At 37.8% G+C, this 22,939-nt stretch overlaps 4 protein-coding genes across 12 annotated transcripts; 3 read left to right on the top strand and 1 right to left on the bottom strand.

Annotated features, from left to right (window-relative positions):
* Positions 1-359: 359 nt before the first annotated feature.
* LOC140788922 (protein SRC2 homolog) lies at positions 360-1,599 on the bottom strand. The gene has a single exon (XM_073138458.1). It carries the CDS (start codon positions 1,451-1,453, stop codon positions 587-589), a length of 867 nt encoding a protein of 288 aa, XP_072994559.1. The 5' UTR covers positions 1,454-1,599; the 3' UTR covers positions 360-586.
* Positions 1,600-8,107: 6,508 nt separating this feature from the next.
* LOC140788296 (BAHD acyltransferase DCR) lies at positions 8,108-10,976 on the top strand. Its single transcript, XM_073137495.1, is given in 3 exon segments — positions 8,108-8,723; positions 9,879-10,351; positions 10,353-10,976. Coding segments are annotated over 3 exon segments (1,380 nt in total). The 5' UTR covers positions 8,108-8,255; the 3' UTR covers positions 10,792-10,976.
* A 742-nt stretch (positions 10,977-11,718) lies between these two features.
* Positions 11,719-17,261, top strand: LOC140788295 (DNA-directed RNA polymerases II, IV and V subunit 11). 7 transcript variants are annotated; one of them, XM_073137494.1, is made up of 6 exons: positions 11,719-12,001; positions 13,332-13,441; positions 13,533-13,622; positions 13,714-13,792; positions 13,870-13,965; positions 17,072-17,261. In XM_073137494.1, exons 2-6 carry the CDS (start codon positions 13,389-13,391, stop codon positions 17,108-17,110), a joined length of 357 nt encoding a protein of 118 aa, XP_072993595.1. In that variant the 5' UTR covers positions 11,719-12,001; positions 13,332-13,388; the 3' UTR covers positions 17,111-17,261. The 7 variants fall into 7 exon arrangements, with proteins under 7 accessions (XP_072993595.1, XP_072993592.1, XP_072993593.1 ...); XM_073137491.1 differs by having other exon boundaries at positions 11,723-12,001; positions 13,349-13,441; XM_073137492.1 differs by having other exon boundaries at positions 11,723-12,001; positions 13,346-13,441.
* A 1,004-nt stretch (positions 17,262-18,265) lies between these two features.
* LOC140789776 (ATG8-interacting protein 1-like) lies at positions 18,266-22,248 on the top strand. 3 transcript variants are annotated; one of them, XM_073139600.1, is made up of 3 exons: positions 18,266-18,593; positions 19,362-20,209; positions 21,941-22,248. In XM_073139600.1, the coding sequence occupies exons 2-3, from the start codon at positions 19,379-19,381 to the stop codon at positions 21,962-21,964; spliced, it is 855 nt and encodes a 284-aa protein (XP_072995701.1). In that variant the 5' UTR covers positions 18,266-18,593; positions 19,362-19,378; the 3' UTR covers positions 21,965-22,248. The 3 variants fall into 3 exon arrangements, with proteins under 3 accessions (XP_072995701.1, XP_072995699.1, XP_072995700.1); XM_073139598.1 differs by having other exon boundaries at positions 18,398-18,593; positions 19,320-20,209; XM_073139599.1 differs by having other exon boundaries at positions 18,454-18,593; positions 19,324-20,209.
* Positions 22,249-22,939: the final 691 nt, after the last annotated feature.

The following is a 22,939-nucleotide window of genomic DNA, read 5'->3' as shown; positions in this document are numbered from 1 at the left end:
TTTTGAGAAAAAAGCAACAAATATGGATGTTCATGTTATAAATAAAATTAGAGATAAGTACAAGGATAATTTAGGAATGTTATAAATTACATAGTGGATTATAATAGAATATTCTCTTTCTGGTATCATTCAGTTTGATTATGGTTAGATTAAATTAACTCAGGATGTTAAATAAATATTATAGAGAAAATGAGGAGTCGTGTTGTAAAATTTTTTAAATAGGGTGTGAATTATAAAATATGCAAAATATAGGATGTGATTTATAAAAATTACTAAAACAAAAAAGAAAGAAGAGAGACGGAATAAGCTGTAGCCCGCACAATCTTGATGCAGCATATTCCAAGGTCTACATCCAATCGTTAAACTAACGCTATCCTTCGATAGTTTCATCTCCATTAAAAGCTTTTAATCTTCTTTTCAGTTAATAACATTAAATTTAAACTCTCTCTCTCTTCTCTCTCTCTCTCTCTCTCTCTCTCTCTCTCTCTCTCTCTCTCTCTCTCTCACGCACACACACAATAAAACAGAGAACAGCCCGAACATCGCACGAATAACTAACTTATTCTTCCACATTTGGTTCCCGATTTTAGAAGTCATCTCCCCCATAGCCGCCATCATCGTACGCGAGGTCGTCCTCCACCCTCTCCGCCACACCGTCCTCGATCTTGTCCTCCACGTAATCCACTCCCTCCGCCAGCGCCAGCCCTCCTAGTACACCCGCCGCCGCCCCCACCGCCAACCCCGTCCCCATCCCAAACTTCGACTTCTTCTCCTGCCCCACCGGGGCCGACGTCCCGTACGCCGGACCGCCCGATCCATAAGCCGGAGCTCCGCCGTATGCCGACGACGGCGCACCGTAAGCCGCAGACGGCGGCTCGCCGTAAGCCCCTGAAGCCGGCGGTGCACCGTAGGGGTACGGCGCAGGGTAAGGGTATCCGGAAGGCGGCGGCGCAGAAGCGTAGGGCTGGCCGTAGCCGTATGAATCGTATCCCCTGGATGCCGATTGGCCATACGGCGGCGCGTACGGGTCGTAGTAGCGCGCCGGCTCCTTGACGGCGACCTTGACCTCGAGCTTCCCATGCGGCCGCCCCGACGGACGCTTCAATTTCAAGCTGCGAGTGGCCTTGGAGCCGATCCCGACCTCGTCGACGACGTCGCGGAGGGGGAGCCGGGCCGAGCCGACGAGCGGCTTGACGCCTTCCTCGGCGTCGACGTGGACGACGTCGATGTAGAGTACGGCCTCATCGAGCCGTGCCTGAGGAGGTAAGGGAATGAGGAGCTTCTCGTCCCAGATCGGATCGGAGCCGTTGTCGACGTCGACCTTGGTGGAGCACCTGGCGCCGCCCTCGATCCACGCCACCGCGTACGGCCTCAGCTCGCCGTGGCGCCAGTTCACGTTCTTCAGGTCGCGCGCCGAGGTAATCGTTAACTCCACCTCATATCGAGATGCCATCTCTCTCTCTCTATCTATTCCTTTTTTTTCTCTCTCTCTCTATCTATTCCTTCTCTCTCTCTCTCTCTCTCTCTCTCTCTCTCTCTCTTGTTATCTCGCTATCTAAGAATGATGGTGGACACGAGAAGAAGGTGGAAGAAGGATGAGGGGTATAGAGGGCTATAAATATTGGAGTGGATATGAGAGTGGCACTAGAGTTTGGATACTATTACGGAAGTGCCATGCCACTAGAAGATAGGGTGGGGACGAGGCGAGAAGGTTCCGAGGAACCTCCTATATTTGCAAATCACCGCCTATGTCATTGTCTAATTATTGTAGGATATTCTCAGCTAAATAGCTGAAATGCCCTTCAATGGCCTTGTTGCAAAGGGGTGGAGGGAGAACAAGGATATTTCAGTAAAATAAATAAAATTATAATTAACTCTGTTGGAAAAGTTAACTATAAATAATAACCATATATTAGCTTGAGAAATAGTTTTTTCTCAAGGGAAATTACAATCCTTTTATAGTTTGGTTCAAAACTACTATACTTTTAACTTAAATAATAATTTTGCTTACGTATTAAATCACAAGTGAGTAGTATTTCTCTTTTGAGTCAGAGAAGTATTTTTGTTTACATACATATGGTCATATAGTAAGAGAAATTAGCCAATGATTTATACTATTAGATATGATGGACGACAAAATAACGGTTGCCTTTTGATTAAGACAGCAAGAGGGTTTTAATAATTAAATTAAAAGTTACACAAAAGGTTTCGTATAATCTTTTTTATTAAAAGAAATTTTAAAGATTACTATAGAGAAATTTTCACATAACAAAAATTAAAATATCATAATTGCCCTCTCCTTCTATTAAATTACTCCTATTCTATTCTTCAATTCTAAAACATTATTTAGACCTTCTAAATTATTATTAATTTTTACATATACTCTATATATATTCTTAATTACTCAAATAAACTCTCTTAACTAAGAAAAATATTCATATATATATATATTCTTGAACTAAAAAAAAACTATATATACCTCTAAACTAAAAAAAATTTAGATTAGGAGTTGTACGTAGAAAAAAGAGATTTAGAAGTGTATGAAACAAATAGTGATAGTTTGGAGAGTCTAAGTAAAATTATCTATTTATTATTAGTTATTTTACAAATTACGTCATATATTTTATTTATTTTGTGATTCACATCTTATTTTTTGACGATTTTGTAACCCGACAGAATTATAAAATAGATAAAATATAATGTGTAATTTATAAAATTTTTTTTTAATCAAATGCATGAAAATAGCCGTTGTGTAATCTGTCTAAAGTAATATACTATTATGCCTTAGAGGAAGGGGGCATAATGGACAATTCAGCGAGAAACTACCCCAGTTGAGACAACGCGGGCCGTTCAAACTTCAAAGCCGGTGGGTATCCTGCAGTTGCCCAACGAAAAAGGGGGAAATAAAGAGAGACCCAGGTCAGAAGACACTTTATTGGACTAATATGACTTCATCTCCCTTCGAGAACAAGGCTCAGATTAAAAAATAGAATTCTGGAGGAAAAGAAACGCCACTTGCCTTTATCTTTTTCTTCTTTTCCCCTTCGTTTCGCGTTATCTATCCCCGATGCTCAAAATTATAACTACGCGGGATGGACGCGTTCTCGCTTGATGGCTTCCCATTCAAATGTGGCCCACTTCCAAAGAATGTTCCAAGTCATAGATAGCATATCCACCTCTCCTTTTTTTTTTTTTTTAATTTTTACGTCAGTAATGTATATGATATTTAGATCATCTAATATTTAAATAATATTAAATAGACTTTGTTCTTTGTCTAGGAGGTAAGGAGTCGTTGGAGGATCTCATATGCTTGAAGCATACTGCACTGAATTCTTAGGTCATAAGAAACGAACCTGGCCAGATAGATATCCGACAGTGAACACCTTATGGTCTGTTAGGAGATTAGGAGAACCAAAATTTACAAATTGGTTTGATAAATTGTCAGATCACGACATTTAGTAGCTCGTAATAAAGAATATATGCTCGAATTTCTGCGGTATCGTTTCAACTCCGGCAATATGAAGTCTTCGTTTCTAACTTTTCACTAAAAAAAATAGAAAAGGAATTAGTATCTTGCTAGTGTTGTGGCGTCTGATTAATTTTGTTCATTTTCCACTAACATAATATTCGAGGAATTTAGTAGATAAATAATCTTATTGTGGCTTTTGACGACGTTCTGATGAAGTCGGCCGTTTCCGCTTACTAATGCATCACGGCACTGCCTTTCCCAATAAGGCCGTCCTCTTGGGCCTTGGGTTTCTCATCAACTAGGGTTTTCTTTGATGTATGTTTCCTATAAACTCTTCATGGATTCTTATTAGTTTTCTTAATGCCGTAAGAGAAGAGTGGTCATTTAGTTATGAATTGGCATGCTTGTTACTCTTCCATCATGGCTTCTTTTGTTTGCTTAATTAGGGGAAGATTGGATACTCTTTTATTAGATTTCACTAGACATTATAATTGTTATCTTTTTTCCCCTTTTCCAACTTTTATGACGAATTATTGGTTGGCAGAATCTATTGAGAATCGCTTCTACATGGTTTAGAATTATTGCAGAATTATTATTGTTATAGAGTCATGCATTTGATATGATGGCATAGAAGTTAGATGTGATCGTAGCCCGTAGAGGGCAATTGGGAGGGAAGTTATATCATGCATGATATTGCAGCTGTAGCCCATAGACTGCATTACAAATATTGGAAGCTACTACTATTCTGGAGTGAAATGAAAAACTTGATGCTATTTGCCATTTCTAGACATGATGCAAGAAGGCTTCAAATGTAAAATGTTTTGCAGTATGTCCATGTGTTGATTTTATTAATGTGCAATTGTGCTGTTATGCATCAAGGAACAATTCATAGCCTTTGTTATTCAGGTGATCAACAATATTGCAATTAGTGCCGCTCTTTTGGAAACAACAATTTCTGTTGTGGATCCATGTTTTGGACCTCTGGTTCCTGTGCTCTTTCTGTACATTGGATCAATATATTAATGACCAGCAGTTGTTGGTTAGAGGTGAGTGTCTTCAGCCTTCACTTTATGCTTTTTAAAGTTGAGTATCCTGGTTGCCATGTGCAATTTAGGAATCTGTTCTTGCTTAGGTAGAGCACTTGATTGCAGGACAAGAAATAGTTATTTGCTGTAGTCTGTATCATTTTTATGATAGTTACTAATAAAGAAATGATATGCCGATATCTCTGCACTTTGTCAATGGTTTAACATTGTTTCTAGCTGATAATTTCTTCTGAAGGTTGCAGGACCCTTCTATTGCTTTTTGGTTATGTGACAATGATGCACTAACTCTTCTGAATGTCTCTTTCCTTATGAATAATTTGCTTCCTAGAGCTCTACAGAGAGTCATGGATCAACCTCTGAGTAAATGACAGCTAGACTGTGTAATAACTAATAAAGACTACTGTAAATAAATCAAATAGAAACTCTCAGGAACTTAGCTCAAATATTAACAGTTTTACCTGCTAGGCTGCTACTAAGTGATGTCCCCTCACTGAAGCCAGCGTGTAATGCAGTCCTTTAAACTTTCAAGTAATCTACTGTTAGTTTAGTGCTTAATCTGATCAAGATTTGTGATATTCTACTGTGCTAGTTTCACTTTCTAAACCTTCAATCTAATAATTCTAAGATCTTGAGCTGATCACTTAATTGATAAATTTCCTTCTCTAAGTAGTTTTAGTTAAATTACATATTTCCTGAGAATCTTGGCTTATAAAAGAGCCTGAAATATGGAATGACAATATGTTTTATTTTTCTGTCTTATAGTTGATCCGGAGAAGTCAGTGTGGTCATCCTTGTGGGTTTATCTTGTGTTGTTTTCTAGATGATATCAAAAGCCAATATGGAATGATGATATGTTATTATTTTTGTCTTTTTCATTTCTTGTGCATGATGCAGATAGGAAGATAAGTTCTGCAGGGATAGGGCCTCTTGGTGTCATTTCTGGAATATACCATGGCATGCACTGGAAGATGGTAGCTGGGCATAATTCTTTGAAAATGGCAGAGGTGATAGCCCTTTGGAATGAATGTATGAGCGTTTCTAGGACAGCAATGCTGTGTCATAAGAAACTTAATTTTATCATTACTAAGATGTTCACTATGCAGTAGGTTCACTAATAGCTAATTCTTGCATTTACTAGAGTATTTTTTTTTTTCAGTAATGACTCATTAATATAGTTTAAACAGATGGTTAAATGCTGCTAGGTTTGCTACATAGAAACAATAAAGTAGAAGACAGGCAAATCAATGTGGTATTGCAATCATTGATGAGCTTCACATGCCGCATTGTCCTAAATTTACTAACTTATCCAGCCATAACTGTGAGCTGCAACCTTTGTCTCAGGCAAGTTGGCCCTTGATGTCCGTCTCTTTCACTATGGTCTTTGGTATCAATTGTGAATATAAGAAGATTGCTTATATATGTGACATGTATGCATGGAAATCTACTGTAGCTTGATACTTCAAAGTCAGCATTGTCAATACAGTTTCTGCACTGAGGCTTATTCACTTAAAATTCATTATGAATTTTTGTTTTAAATTGGATCTCTTTGTTCAGTTGCTGAAGCTAAATTCGACTTATCTATACTGGTGGTAAATTCAAATTATCTATGTGAACTTGCCTGCAGATATATTTGTCTCCAATTTTCTTTTCCGTTTCTTCTTTCTTTCTTATTGCATGGTTCCTTTTTTTTTTCTCTACTTGAACATCGTAAAAGAATGTCTTCATGTCAAAATGTAGTAGTAGTTGCTCTGTTACAAGCAATTTAACCTCTCTTAACATAACTAGCGGTACCACTGTTGAATTCTTATGTGTAGAAACTGGCATAGCATTGAGTAGGTCAATATTAATCTCTCTCCCATTTGATGGGCATGTACCAGCCTTGTTGTCCCTTCTTTATAACATTTGATTTGGTTGATTTTTCGGCAAAAGAAGAAAAAGTGGATAGTGATACTTGTACTTATCTTATTACCACTCAAATTAATTTATCGAAAGCACAATCTTATTTTGTTTCTTTACTGGAATAGTAGGTAAATGAATTAAGATCATTTGTTGTGGTTTCTTAGTCCATTCAGATATATCACTGTTCTTTGTGCTTTCAAAAGAATCTTCTGTAATTTTACTTTACCTTTTGAACCAGATCCAACTTGGTCATAGTGAAGTAACAATTCCTAGGCACTCTGCAGGATCAAGTCTGCAATCCAGCCTCTGTGAGCCAACACTCCACTGAAGTAGGACCACTGAGGCTCTTTAACTCGATTCAATTTTCTATCATCGGATTGGATCCAATGAAGTTGATAAGGTCACCATTCTCCTCCATTTTGCAAAGAAAAGAAGTAAGATAAAATCTATATATTTTTCTTTCTTGTTTCTATCTTGCAGTATTTTCATTTCCAAATTCTATAGCTTTCTGGAATAATCTGTCAGCAAGTTCAACTATCTGAAAATCATATATTCTCCCATTCCACAGTAGAGGATTGCATTAATACACATTGTTTTCCAAGGATTGCCATGCCGATACTGGGTCAGCAGAGGGTATGCCAGTTCGGGCGTGCCTCAAAAATATTCTTTTAATGTTTTTTTTATTATATATATTTGGTTTGAGTATACCTATCAAAGCTTACAATAGAATAAATCATCCTTAGATAATATTATAAATGACCTATTTTATTAAAGATATAGCAACAGCCAAGTAAAACATAATGTAATAATTAATACATAATATGGTTATATGCATTCATTAATTGAAAATAATTTAATATTTATAATTAAAATGTAGTTCAATGTAATTAATCTAACATGTTCATATATCAATTTTGATCCAATTTAAATGAATTTAATATATTAAGTTTAATTTTTTAAAATTTGAGGAAAATTTTGGAGTATTCTAATCGTGCTGAAATTTTAGCTATATAGATCTAGCATCAAAATATTATATCTATGTAAAAAGACCCTTATAAATAATAAATCTCTACACTCTAAATTAGTTTTTAAAATATAAAAAGAACTGACAAAGTTGTGTAGGTGCTGCATTCCCTCGTGGCGATCGGCACGGGGCAACACACCTAGGCACGAGACTGTGCCACTAACCTGTGCCGAGTGTCAAAACTCCATCGGTATGGCTCGACCATCCTTGTTGTTTTCCAATAATAAGGACCCACCCAAGTTTCTTTAATCTTTTTTCTCTAATTGCATGCCTACTTCCACTTGCATATCTAAAACAATGAACTTTGCTAGCACATTTGCATGTTAGTCCACGGCACAAGCACCCCACCCAAGAATCTCAATGGCATAATTAGCGTCTTATCTTCCTGAAATGTCATCCTAAGTTGGTCATATACATCTACAGTTTCTCATCCTCAATGAACTGACATCCATTTGATGACTCTGCCAAAGAGGTGGCAGTGCCATTTACATGACAAGAGCTTTAATGCAGCCCCATTTTCAGCTGAACCATCACTCATTCACTACACTACTCTGTGAGGTGTGGTGAAAACTAATAATGTCCAACTCAACCACCCTTGAAGCCACTGCATTTATACTGCCAAACAACTACCCCATGAAGCCCATAAATGCCACCTCCACCCAACCAAACTCCATAAGACGCCCCATCAATAACCTCAGAGTAATGAACCAGTTAGTCTTTAGCCTATATAATATAACCACCACCTTCTTCTCCCACACTCCCACACCACAACGTTCTGTGCTCTCTCCTCCCAAAATACCTCCTAATATACACAACAATGGTGGCAGGAAACGGAACGCCGGCGAACGGGAAGGTTGAGGCCACCGTAAAGGTGACAAACAAGGCCAACGTCCTTCCTGCCAAGAGCCCGACAATGCCTTCATGCCCGTTGGCTACCTTTGACATTCCTTATATAACATTCTATTATAACCAGAAGCTGCTGCTGTATAAGGCAGAGGGGGAGTTTGGGGAGTTGGTGGGAAAGCTGAAGGATGGATTGGCTGCAGCTCTGGAGTACTTCTATCCCTTGGCCGGGAGATTGAAGCAGGATGAGGAAGGGGTGCTGATGGTGGAATGCGAGGGGGAGGGGCTGGTGGGGGCTGAGGTGGTCGAGGCGGTGGCTGAAGGGGTTGCGGTGGCTGAGCTAGTGGAGGCGGACAGCAGCGAGAAGCTGTTGCAGGAGCTGGTGCCGTACACCGGCGTCATGAACCTCGAGGGGCTCCACCGCCCGCTCCTCGCCGTGCAGGTGAGTACTCACACACCTCCCCCTGTATTCCATCCTCTGCAACTTTGGCCCTCTACTGCATGGTACTGTGTCAATTAGTAGTGAATTTTCTGCAACTCAAGTCACAGGAATTTGCTACAATCTGATTGAGAATGCACTATCACATTGAGAGTTTATACTCCACAGGAGCTTGACTTGCTTTTTATCAACTAATGCCCATCAAGTGGGCCACACTTTCCCTGGATTATCCAAATTTTAAGGATCTAGGCTTGTTCTGTTTTTAACATACAGTATAGTTTGTCAAAAGTTGATGCAGTTGCATTAAACATACATGATGATAAGTCTTAGTTGAAAATTTACTATTATGTTCTTTAGTAAATTTTTTTATATCACTTTATGGTGTTGGCTTGATGTTAAAAAGTATAATACAAGCTTCCACATTAATAGTAGATGGAGAGTCAGTGGCTAGCTAGTTACTCTGCTGGTGCTTCCTTTAAATTGGACATTATGCTATCTTCCTTGAAAAAAAGGCATTGTCCAATTTGACAGTGGTTTAGAGTTAGTGTTACAAGACTAGAATGTGTTGTGTGGAGGGGCATCAGTGCAACACATAAATAGGCTGGTTTTATGTGTTTCAAGATATATTATTTATATTGTTTAATACAAAACTATAAACAAAAGTCAGTGTATTTTTTATCCTTTTCTATTAAAGGTTAAGAGAATTTACTTTGACATCTACTTAGGGTGTATTTGATTGTTAGAAAGTGAAATTAATAAAGTGTCATACTTCATGAAAGTTAAGTGACCAACTTTTTAACTTCCTTTTTATAAAAAGAAGTTAAAAACAGAAAGTAAAATGATTCTTGGTGAATAAGTAAATCACTTTCTTAATTTATTGTTTTCAATCAAATATTACAAATAGACATGTTCTTAAAAATAAGTATTTTTTCTCATTTTTAAGCAACCAAACACCTTGGAGTGATTGTCCTGCATATGAGCCTAGAATGATATTTCCTCATATCCATAAACTTTTTGTGTGTGTGTGTGTTTTATACTTTATATATGTAGATGAGATTTATTAAATATATTTTTTACACAAAAAAAATGAGCATTTTGAACTTTTTTTTTTCTTTCTGAATTGTTTTAAACCAAAAATAATAATAATTTGTGATGCAGTTAACGAAGCTCAAGGACGGGATCGCGATCGGGTGCGCCTTCAACCATGCGATCCTCGACGGCCAGTCCACGTGGCACTTCATGTCCTCCTGGGCCGAGCTCTCCCATGGCGGCTCCTCCGCGGTCTCCGTCCTCCCTCTCCACGACCGCCTCCTCGCCCGCTCCACCCGCGTCCCCTTAACTCTCCCCTCCTCCCCCTCCGCCCACGAGAAGCTCGACCCCAACCGTTCCAACGACAGACCCCTCGTCGCCCGCCTCTTCTCCTTCCCCTCCTCCCTCGTCGACCAAATCAAGAACTCCACCAACTCATCCCCCTCCCCCGACCCACCCGCTTCTTCTTCCCCCTTCTCCACCTTCCAATCCCTCTCCGCCCACGTGTGGCGCGCCGTCTCCCGCGCCCGCGGCCTCCCCCCGGACGCCCTCACTGTCTTCGCCGTCTTCGCCGACTGCCGCCCCCGCGTCGCCCCTCCCCTCCCCCTCCTACTTCGGCAACCTCATCCAGGCCGTTTTCACCGGGGTTCCCTCCGCCCTCCTCCTCGCCCACCCCAACCACTTCGCCGCCTCCCTCCTCCAATCCGCCATCCAGGCCCACGACGCCGCCGCCATCACCAAGCGCTTAGAGGAGTACGAGGCCAATCCCAAGATGTTCTACTACAGCGACGCAGGCATCAACTGCGTGGCGGTCGGCAGCTCGCCGAGGTTCAAGGTCTACGACGTGGACTTCGGGTTCGGGAAGCCGGAGCGCGTCCGGAGCGGGCGGAACAATAAGTTCGACGGGATGGTGTATCTTTACCCAGGGAGGGATGGAGGGAGGAGCATTGACGTCGAGCTGACGCTGGAAAAGGAGGCTATGGAGAGGTTGGAGAAGGACGAGGAGTTTATGCTAACCGTAGTGGATGCTGCTGCTGCTTAGTTTGTCTGCATGCGTGTTGTGTTGTTGTTTTTTTTTTTTCTTTTTCTTTAGAATAAGTGGTGGATAAGATTGCTATTTATGGTAGTGAATGCGACTGGTACTTTATATAGATAGTAATTAAGTGTGTATGTAGGGTGTTTAACGATAAGCTTTGTTGTTCTATCCAGTTAAAATCCTTCATCTTATCTCTACTATATATATGTATATTATATCCATAAATTTTTTTTAGTACTGTTTGCAAATATAAAACATCACAACTATTGTTAGTGGACTACATATGTGGAGCTACAACCCACTGATTCCGCTCGATATTGTAACTATATATATATATATATATCAAAGCTGAAAAGCTTAAATTAATTTTACATGGTCTCTTGGACTCCTCCCACAATCCCAGCCGCCACTACCCCTCCAAAAGCACCACAATCCTCTGTGTGTTCGGCGATGCCAATGCCTCAGTCCCCATCACCCACCTCCTCCTCTCAGCTTCCACTAACTTCACCTTGTCGTCGTCATCCTATCCCTTTCCTAGTTAAAAGCTTCATCTCCTTTCTCCACGAGCCTACCTCCTCATTGTCCTCTCCCCATCTCCTTCCTCCTCCTCACCGTCGCTCCTCATTGAGTTAGTGAGCTGAGTTTAAATTTTCTCGAGCTACAAATGAGTTAGTGAGCTAGCTCAACGTAGTCTTTTCCAACTCATCTCCAACTTAAGCTGAGAAAATTTTGCTATCCAATTGGGTTAGGCTCAGCTTACTCAAGCTCGACGAGTTTACACTTCTAGTTACATATAAATAAGTCAAAGTCGAAGTCGGATTCAGATAGTAGATATCGGATATCCGTTTAATTGTAAAAAATATTACTCTGTTCCATTAACCCGATCCGACCCGCTAACCCAACTTAACCCTAACACCATTAGAGCCAAGCAAATCTCGACGGCTACACCCGTCGCCATTCCGCCTCTCCATCGTCGTCTGTCCCCTCGACATCGAGATCTCTGCCACGCCGGCCCCTTTCCCACCGTCCTCCGAGACTTCGTCGCCGGCGTTCTCTTTTCCGGCGTGGTGGTGTCAATCCACCTCTGATCGAACGGACCCGGTCCTCCGCCTCGAAGAGATCTCCGCGCCTTCGAGAAGCTTCGAGGAACTCCGGTCGCGATCTCCTCCTCTGGACTCGCGGGGGAAGTCCATTTCACGCTCTTCTTGTCATCTTTGTAAGATTCTAGTAACATCCTTCTCAGCACTTTTGTCATTTTAGATAAACGTTTAACCATTCTCTTGATAGGTTTGAATCGGCTCTAGTTGATATGAAGTTGGATTCAGTTTCCTTTATGTTATTAGAGTAGATGATTGTTGTTTTTAGGTATAGAGAAAGTCATTATGCCGTTTTCTTTGGATTCTTGATACTGCCTTGTAAAATGAGTTGGTATTGCAAATTTTCTCTTGTTCTGTTCTATTTCATAGCGTTGTTTGGTTGCAGTTGATCTTATTTTCCTTTTAACAGCACAACTACATAATCCTCTGTATAATCTTGGCATGTTATATGCTTTTTTAACCCCTATTTTTAGTTAATTAGCTTGCTCTTTTCAAAGGGAAGAATGCTAAGAGACGATTTCATGCATATTAATAAGGTGTTTGATTGACTATTATTTTTAGTTTTCTAGAGTATATCATGTCTCTTTTGTTTCCATCAATATATCATTTATATCCAAATTTGTTTAAGATCCGGTTTGTATTCGATCTATATCTGTGTCTGACTGGCTGCAGCAATTTAGAATTCGATCCGTATCCGAATTCATATCCGGAGCAAAAATTAAATAACGCAACTAGAAGAAGATCTCATGAAAGGTCTAGGGAAGGAGCATCTTGTTGTCCTTATAGACAGAGTTCCTTATATAACAGAATGACATGTGTAGGGTTCTATAGTTCTTTCATGAGGAACTTAAAATTCTTGTACACCTTAGCTTGCTGTTACTATTTCTTTACTTTTATGCAGTTGCACCCTGTTACATAATATTCTTAATCCATCATGCTCTATGTCTTCTTCTTTTTCACATTTAACTATGAGGGGAAGTCTGCCTCAGGTCATCTTATAATGTAAAAGAATGAAATATTGCTGATATATTAATGCATTTTGTTTTCTCAAAATAAAATGTAAATAAGAAAGGTTTTTTTTTTATGTTTGACTGAATATTTGTGTTATAATTGATATCCTTATCTGTAAAGGAAAAGAAAAAGCTTAGAATACTAAACTTTATTCGAGTTGTTAAACAATCAATTGTTCAATGTTCTGTCACATTGTCAGCTGTTGCTTTATGAGCTTATCTACATGTTCAAGGTGTTTTCTCTAGCTGTTCTATCGGAATGATTTGAATAAAGTTAATAATTTTCTTTTTGTTTAAGTCATTGTTCATATAGAATGGTAGTTCTATTTGTGCTGCTTCCTAAGAACATAGATATATTATTTCTCCCACTATTTGGGGGAAACCTTATGCAATGCATTGTCCGAGTTGTCTTTTCATCCATCCGATGATCTCACCACAGCTCACAAATTTAAGTAGCCTTAGTCATACTAGAGAGCAAGGAAGCGAGCAAGCAACTATGAATGCTCCCGACCGTTACGAGCGATTCGTGGTTCCTGAGGGTACCAAGAAGTAATCTAATCTCCCTCTATTCTCTCGGTTGTTCAATCTCATCTCCTCACTTCCGCTCCACAAATCTCTCATTCTTCTTATCTCACTATAGGGTTTCGTATGAGAGAGACACAAAGATCGTCAATGCTGCCTCTTTCACCATCGAGCGCGAAGACCACACCATCGGCAATATCCTTCGCATGTTCGTCCAATTCTTCCTCCTTTTTTCTCTTATTCTGATCAATTAATGGATTCATTTCCTTTTTTTCTGATGTAGTTCTTGATGTTTGCAGGCAGTTGCATAGGGACCCGAATGTGCTGTTCGCAGGCTACAAGCTTCCACATCCTCTCCAGTACAAGATCATAGTCAGGGTAAATTTTTGATAGATTATGGGTTTTTAGGGTTTCTTGGTAATTAGAATGAAAATTGTTCATGGTGGGAATTGTAGATTCACACGACGAGCCAGTCATCTCCGACACAGGCATATAACCAGGCGATAGATGATCTCGACAAGGAGCTCCAATCTCTGAAGATAGCATTTGAGGTTGGATAATTTCTTCCTTAAATTGACTCTTATCACTCTTTTCATAACCTTAGTTTTTTTAAAGTTATAACCATAATTATGCAAATCAGAGAATAGTACATTTGGAGGATCTTTAAAGTTTCAAAACAAGTTCTGTATAGGCATATCATAGCAATATGTAGTTGCCGTATTTTACATGGCAGCTCTGGTGAGCTTGTTGTTAATTATTTGATAAATAATGTAGATGACAATAAATACTTGGGTAAAGGCTGGTGTGGGTAGGATAACAGTTGTTGTCATTTGAAGTTTTGGAGTTTGGGCTTGATTAATAGATGTGGGATATGGACAAATGGGCATGATGAGTTGATGTGGTCAAAAATAAATTTTCAATAATTTTAGGACTTGCCAAAAGTTTTCTTTATCCTAGGTGTAGGATGTGTATTCTGCTATTCACGAAAATAATGTAATTCATCTAGTAAGAATTCCTTCAATTTTAACAGAGTTGATGTAGCTAGGACCATCTCAACACTAAGGCCCTAAGTTCAACATGTCAAATAGGGGTCTTCATAATAAAAGCCAAAAAATAGATTATAAAAAATAGTATTTAATATATTAGGTGATTCATGTGAATACTTTTCCTATTTTTGAGATGTAAATTTACTACTTAAGTATTATTGTCCACACAAATACAATTAATTAAGTCAATTCAGGGGCAAGCTAGCTAGTTAGATGGAAAATATATAATTATATCACATATTAGAGATGCATTTAATGTTTTATAGCAAGGTAACCTTAATTCGGTGTTGAATTCATGATCATTTTTGTGCCTTTGCCAATGTAATCTTGAAATTTTCTTTTATATATGTAACTTGTATTTTTCTTGGGTAGAGATATTAAAAAAGTATCTTTGTTTATCTTTTATGTCACGGTAGTTTGAAGTAGTTGTCCTTTAGGGAGCCTTATATTAAGGAGTAGCTTTTCTATAATGTTAGATATATTAATGCACAAAATAGAACTTTTGGAGGATCTTTACACCAAGTTAAATATAGATATCTCATTGGTGTCCATCCATGAAGCGGAATGGATATCTCATCAGCAAATAATATGAAAGGAAGCACCAAACAATTAGGAAGAAAGTATAAATTAATGCCACAAAACATATCTTATAGTGCTAGTCCATGAAAGATAACAAACAACTTGAATCATTTTGCACATGTATCCACACTTTGGAAGCACAAATATTTTATTCCGTAGACTTGTTAGGTTCTTTAAAATCTTCATTATCATTGTTAGAATAATCACTTCAGTATCTTTTAGGATCTCCTTGATATTTTCATGATTCTCTTCAAGATATCTTGATTTTTTATTTTTTCACTTCATTGACACATTTTCTTCTCTCGCACAATCATCTTCTATTGATTCTCTGACCTTTCACGAGATAGTGACTTAGAGGTTTTAAAATGTATTCAGTTCTTTGTTCTATTTTTTGCACAAAGAAGATCCTTAGATGGAAAGATTGGTTCCACACTTTAAAACTTGCTGGAAGTAATTTGGTTATTGATCATAGTTCACAGATATAAATAGGAAATCTGATGTATAACTTATAAATCTGTATGTATAAATGGCATAAGGCATATGTTATTAATATATATAATTCGTTATTCATACATTAAATTGTTTTCCTAAAAATCAATCTACTGGTCTTTTATCCCTGGTGCAAAAGAAAAGAAAAAGGAAAAGAGGTGAGGGCCTTTTAATGTGCTGTGCCATCATGGGCCAACCCAACTCAATAATGTAGTGCCCCACTTAAATATGTTGTTATATGGAGATTAAGGATTGAAGTTTATGTTTCCTTGGCTCATGGAGTTGTTGGTTTGGCAGTGTTGGTTGCTTGGACTTTAAAATGAAAGGTTTAAAAAGGTTTCAAAGTTGGACAAACTTGGAATGCTTAATTCTTTGAGGCTTCCATTTGTTCAACTTAATAACCGTTCTTGATTCCAAACAACTTGTTTTGATTATACATTCTAAGATATAAAAGTTTCCTATATACAAATGTGATCCTCCTATAGTTTGTCTTAAAATGTCATATAAGAAGTCAGTTATGAAGTGTAGAGCGTATAAAAAATTCACTAAACTTGTTTATCTATGATTTTCTTCTAGAAGGTGAAAAAGACAATCTTGTGCGCGTGAATTACAATATATGATACTGTAGAATTTGCCACTTCTTTCATTTTGTATTTTCTTGCTATAGAGGCTGAAACTGAAAATAATAGGGAGTTTGGATAAGCTTCATCTCAAATCCATCAGTTTGTGCTGAGGATACATTTATTTCCCAGTAGCCACTTGAACTTTTACATGGAAAGAAAGGAGCTCACCAGGTCTCTTTGAATGGTATACACATCCAAAATCTTCCTAAGTTCAGTATTTTGAATTTAGGATTAAGAAATTCTTGACCATTGACATAATTGAAACACAGGTGGTTTCACAAGATTAATCATTTAATTATGTGACGCTGCTTTTGGCATGTTCCAAACTGACATTCTTTTAGGCATCTTACTGAAATTGACCACAATTTCAGATTGGCACCTACTGAAACTAGAACAGTTTAGTTTGAAGGATGAATCTTATGTGGTGGAGACAACACACAACCTACCCACACATATATGTATATTGCAATGAGAATGACGAGGATGAACTTGTAGGACAGTAGCAAGATGTTCCTCCTTGTGTGACTTTATCCTATTGCTGTCGAGTAAGATATGTGGATTGTTCTTTCATTTATAGTGATGGATATATCACTGATCTTGCACTCATATGCAATGTTACACTCATATTATCATCCAGCTCCTTAATTATCCGCATATCTCATCTCCCTGTTTATTTATTTTGTATTGCTTATTGTAGTATAATAGAAATGAAACCCATAATACATTATCTTAGACCAGTTTGACTTGGAGGAAGATACACAGAATTATATGTCTGCTAGTAATTTGTATATAAAACCTACTGAATTTTGTTTAGGTTCAGATGCATTAGACCATGTGTTCTTGTGCTGCTTAGTGTTTGTCTTGTACTCAGCATGCAGTAAGCGTCTAATGCACCTCGAGATATTACTTTTGGTTTGCAGGATGAGGTGAAAAGGTTAAAAGCTGACCAGGGATACTAAGATAATGTTGTGCAGACCAGCATGGGCGAATTTATTTTTGTAGAAATGAAACATGTCTAGTAATTACCATGGAGCTGTTTAATTGGCAGGAAAGTTTTATGTAATACTAATTTGGAACTTATATGAATTCTCAGTGCACTTTCAAATTGAACTGACTACTACGTATTAAACTGATAGGTGTTATTTATTATCTTTGTTCTGTTTACACGAGATAACAACGATTAAGAAGTAGATACGAGAGTCTTATCTCGCTCGTTCTGATAAATGGACAGAGATTGAGGTAGGATTAATTCCAAGCTTGTTTATTAAATTAATTGACTTCAATCCTGGATTAGATTGATGTACGATGTAGACAACGGTTCTTCGTTTCTAAAACATCAACCTGCATGTCCTAATTTGTAATTAATATAGACAGCCCTTGTTCTTGGGGAGCGAATCCTCTGCAGAGCCCTTGTTGGCTGCCAAGTGCCAATTCTGTTTAACATATCGGAAAATGTAATATGAAATCTAATCCCTATTAAGGCTTGAGCGAATGAGAGGCATGGCAAGAAAATTCATCATGTAATAACATTGCTACACATATCAACTTCATCATACCTTTTGTATTTTATTTGACATATAAAATATCTTACTCGTCAATAACATCTTAAATTAATTACACGATATCATTGTATCAATAACATCCTCGTACTTGTCAATTATCCACCAACTTTCAATTAAATTTAGAAATAATTACGCTTAAGACTTATTCAATTATTGCCTATTTTCAAATATATCCATTCATCTATTTTACTTTTTAGTATATATTAATCTCTTAAACTATAGGAAATCACTCACCTCCCAACGGTGTTAACCGAAAAACAGTTAAATAACAATTTTACTCTTAATTATTTTCACTTTTTTTCTTCTAAACTAAGGGTAAAACAATCTCTAGAGGGTTTAAAATTAATCAGATAACACTCACATAATATTTTTTAACGAAAAAAAATATATAATGGATAACTAACAAAAAGATGTATTTTGGAGGTTTTTGATAATTAAGGAATCAATATACCATGGAAAGTAGATTAGAGAGTTTATATAAAAAAAAAAGAGTAATAATTCAGAGGGCCTTACTCTTATATATATATGGACTGGGATTTAGTCGATCCTCTCAGAATTAATTAGACATAATTGATTTGATGGTTCTAATCGTGCTGGTATATTTAAATTATGGACTAAAGTTAACAACCCGTCTACTTTTACGAGGATATTCGTATAAAGTAAAAAGTTCTAAAGAATATCAACAACCCACCAACCCAAAATCTATTGTCTCGATTCCGACAAGTTTACAACGGCGCGCCCATTGTTAGCTGCACAGTCGCCTTGGATCGGTCGCAGGACATTTGCCGCTTTAAAACGACCTCCACGGCACTTTCCTACTTGCTCTCGTGGCAAGCTTTCCTTGCTTCGCAGTTGGGAGCTCGATCGCTTCTTCCCTGAGGTATGCCATCTGGATCATGATTCTCTTAGTTTGTACTTTGGTTAGTTTACTAATTATTTTCTGAGTTTTTGCTTTGGATCTTGCACTTGTTCAGTGTTGTCCTTGAGAATTAGGGTTTGGTTGCTCTTGATTTGTTGTCGAGGTGAAGAAATTTGGCGATTCTTGACGCTTGGTTGATTAATGAGTGGGTTGCTTGTTTAATGGATTTCTTATTTCTTATATATTAGGTTGGAATTTATGGTTTCTGTGTGCAAAAGTTAGCTCTCTATATGGCGGCCTCTGCTGTGCGAGTCTATCTATCTTATTCCATTATGTGCACTTTGGGATCAGTTTCTTGTAGTCATTCGTTCTCAATCTCCATAAGCTCTTTGAGAAGTAAAACCTATAATTCTGCTTATTATCATTATTTTTGGAATGTTTAAATCCAGCATACGCTGCCAATTAATAATTAATTTATTGCATTACTCATCTACGATAGTCTGAATTCTTTAATTTATTTGGGTATGTTTCCGTGGGATACAAGTCTTCACTACTGTCTATTTGCATGATAGAGTGCCGCTATATGCATGTCTAATATTTGGAAGATACGCTTTTCTCATATTGCTCTTAAGCCCTTGGAGATTCTCTGTGTATCTATGCTTGTTACATTGTAAGAATTTTAATAGATCAATCCTTCTTATAAAATATAAGTCTTACATTATTTTATCGGGTGCAACTTGCTATTAGAGAGGCTGTCTCGAACTTCTGTTGTTATGTCCGATCTCTTAGGGGCGAGGTTGTCAAATATGTCTGACTATAGCAAGAATGGCGAGGAGACTTCTATCCCTGGAACTGACTGGGAAGTTGTGTCTCTCACAGCATCTACTTATGCTACTGCACCTGGTCCAAAAAGATTTGAGGCATCTGTTGAGAGCAGTGATACACAATACGCTTCTAAAGGACATGAATCTTCTGATGCTATGTTCTTATCTGGTCACTTTTCGTTGCCATGTAATGGGCTTGAAAACCTTCTGAAAGAAACTGATTGCAAAGGACCCCAGAATGAGCTTTGTGATGAAGACGAAATCTCTGCTGAGGCAGGGCGGGACCAACCCAAAGAGACCTATGGAGAGAACTGTAAGACTAAATCATACGGTGACCTAGATGGGGTACAGTCTTTTGTCAGTGGAAAGAATCTCTCTTTGATTGATAAGGAGTTTGGGAACAGTAATACCCTTCAGAGGCTGAATTTAGTCAGGGAAGAACCAGTCATGTTCATCTCTTCTGGACTTGATTCTCTTCATGCTGAAAAAAAGGTAAACATACTGGTTAATTGTACTCGTAGTGGTGATACTTTGAAAGCAGATGATCCTTACTATCAAAGTCCAGATTCTCTTGTGGGTGCTGCGAACCCTTCTGATTTGAAGGAGAATGAAATCGAGGGATCTTCCCTTTCATGTGAAGCATGGTGGAAGAGGCAGATGGTACTTCTGTACAATAATGTTAAAGAAACAAACATGTTCTGGTCCGTATCTGTAGCTGCAGCTTTGATGGGACTTGCAATTATAGGGCAGCGATGGCAACGACAAAATTTGCAGCTTCAGCAACTTAAAATGCAGTTCAGCGTCAATAATGAGGTATGCTTGCTACTATTTATTTTTGTCTCATGTTTCAAACTGCTATTCATATCATCTATTGTTGTTTCAAACTTCCATCTTAAATTACTTTTAGGCAGAGTCAATACTGTGAATATTTGCAGTCAAGATGCTGTTCATGTCCTTCAGTTTATGGCTATTATTTTGACTTCATATTTTTCCAACTTAAATTGCATTTTAGCTGAATCTATGTCTGCCTTGCGTTTTCATTGGCTAACATTTTGTAATGTCTGCTGCAAAAAAGGCAAGGATAATAATATAAGGCTGATTGAGGAATGTAAGATCATATTGGTACCTAAGGGAACTTAATCTGATCTTTTTAAGGTGACTGAAGTGAATTAAAATAGAAAGGACGAGGTAGTAATGTAGTGCTTATGGAGAAGACCTACGGTCAATATGAAAAAGGGAAATGCTAACTATACTCACTAACATCTTGTTGTTGTGTATAGCATGTGGAGATAAAGAAACTTAAAAGTTGAATCTGACCTACTAGCTAAACCCTTGTCATTCGGTAAACTTTACATACTATGGGTCTGTTTTAGAATAAATCAGGTCCCTTCTAGATATTCAGCAAGATCCACTTCTGTTTAGAAGTACTTAATATGCAATGTTCCAAATTGCGGTCATGCGTCTACATAAGTGGTTGCATCTGCATCTATGGTCCTTCTGCTGCCCCATATTTGGCTAATCCACACATAGAACAGATTGGAGCATTAATATTTTAATAAATAATAGACTTTTGCTTTTCACATGTCATACAAGCCGTTAGAAAAATAATTAGGTATACTTTATTAGAATATATTGCACTACTGTAATGTTTTTCTTTTCGAGTATAAGAGAAACCTCTTAGAAAGAGAATAGAGAAATAACATGCACAGTTCAGCTGGTTACGAGTTATGACATTCTTTTAATATGTTACTCACTTTATCATGGTTCTGAACTTCTGATGCAGCTTAGATAATTTTGTTTGCCAGTCCTCATTTTCATGAAATATTTCTTTTGTTGGAAACTGCTGTTAACATTATTTGGAGAACAACTCTCAAGCCTCAAGAATGAAGAGATTGCTGGAGATCTCTATTTAGAGAGAAGCAACGAAGAGATTCTTTGAAGCTCTTGACCTTTAATAGCTATTGTACATAATCTTTGCATTTTATTTGAATTCATTTTTCGTAATCTCTGAAATCATGTCATCTTTGATGATGTCTTAAACTGTCTTTCTTTTTAGAAAGCTGTCCCTTATATTCTTGTTGACATTCTTTAGTAGTTCAACTTCCTGAGTTCCATCTCAATCAAATGTGGGTCTTTTTCCTACATTACACTAATGTGCCTAGAATCTGATACTACAATGCGTTCTTCCATTACTTAACTTTATGCTGCATGTGAGTCTTAGGATTATGGAGTCAGTTGGTGGCTGATTTTATTAATTGTTAAATGAACGATTAACGAACAGTCACACACCCACCTAATATCACCATCACAAAAAAGAAGAAAAAGAATGTTGAGTTGAAAGGATAAATAGTCCTTTTCCGTTCCTCTTCTATCTGCTTCTGTCTGATTAGGTACAGTGAACTTATGATCAAAATACATGCTTTACAATTACTTGGATTTTTGGTCATAGATGATTAATTCTATTAACTACCTTTCATTAGTCATCATAGTGAACTTTCAGTTTCCTGTTCTCATTAACCACCAATGTTGTTATTACCATCGCAGGGAATTAGCTGCGCCATGGAATGAGTGGATACTATACCTGTAACAACTCTGTTACTATATGAGGCTTCTGGTTTGTAACCTAATATTTGTGGGCTTGTGGGACTTCTATCATTCGCTTACCTTTCTTTCTTGGATGTAATTTTGTAGATAAAGGTTTGATAGTTCTACATCTGTATATATGAGTTAAGTGAGCTGTGCACAAGGTATCTTTTAACCAATAATTGGCTGGCTGCCTAAAGTGCAGCAATCATCTGCTAGAATATGGATGATGCTTCACAAGGTAAGTCACTACTGTTTCCTCTCAAAAACCGAAATTGATTGATTATTCAAATGATTGGTTTAGCTGGAGGAATTGGTGATTCTGGAGATTGAGTCGATTGATGATAAGGATCGGGTTGAATTGTTGATCAAAACTTTGGCTTAGTGTGAGTAATAAGTCAAATTCATCCCATCAATTAGGTCCAAGTTTTTTTTATACTATTTTCACAAAGCAGTTGACTATATACCAATCTTTTGAGTTTTGGACAAAACTAGCCCGTTCAAACTCTTTTACACATCTAGGAAATTACAAAACTTAGCTTTTAAATAGAAAATTGAGTCATAAGAAATTTTCTTTTTTCCCATCAGACTTGAGCATAGCCAACCATAAAGCGACTTTGGTTTAGCGAGTTTGCTGACATAACAAAATTTACTTAATTTTACATTTAAACTTTAAAGTGTATTAAGATCATGAAAGAAGATTAGTTACCAACTTGAAAGTATAAATTCTTCATCTTTTTCCCCCTTTTAAATTGAACTTGTAGCAGGCTTGCGTTGCTAATTGCTACTTCTTGTAGCAAATTAACAGGCATATGAGCATTATTCTTCTTCTCTGTTCCAAAGATACCCAGCCACAACCACAACCTGATAGCCTTTCCACATCGGATGGGGCCCGCCTACTCCCAGTTGCTTGCTTCCCAAGTACCGGTTCACATATCCCTTCGCCGCCACGTGTCCAGT

This window comes from Typha latifolia, chromosome 5 (assembly GCF_019914945.1).
Source record: "Typha latifolia isolate L0001 chromosome 5, TyphaL0001v2, whole genome shotgun sequence".
Taxonomy (NCBI): domain Eukaryota; kingdom Viridiplantae; phylum Streptophyta; class Magnoliopsida; order Poales; family Typhaceae; genus Typha; species Typha latifolia.
The sequence above is the reverse complement of the archived record's forward strand: the minus strand, read 5'-3'. Positions and strand labels throughout refer to the sequence as shown.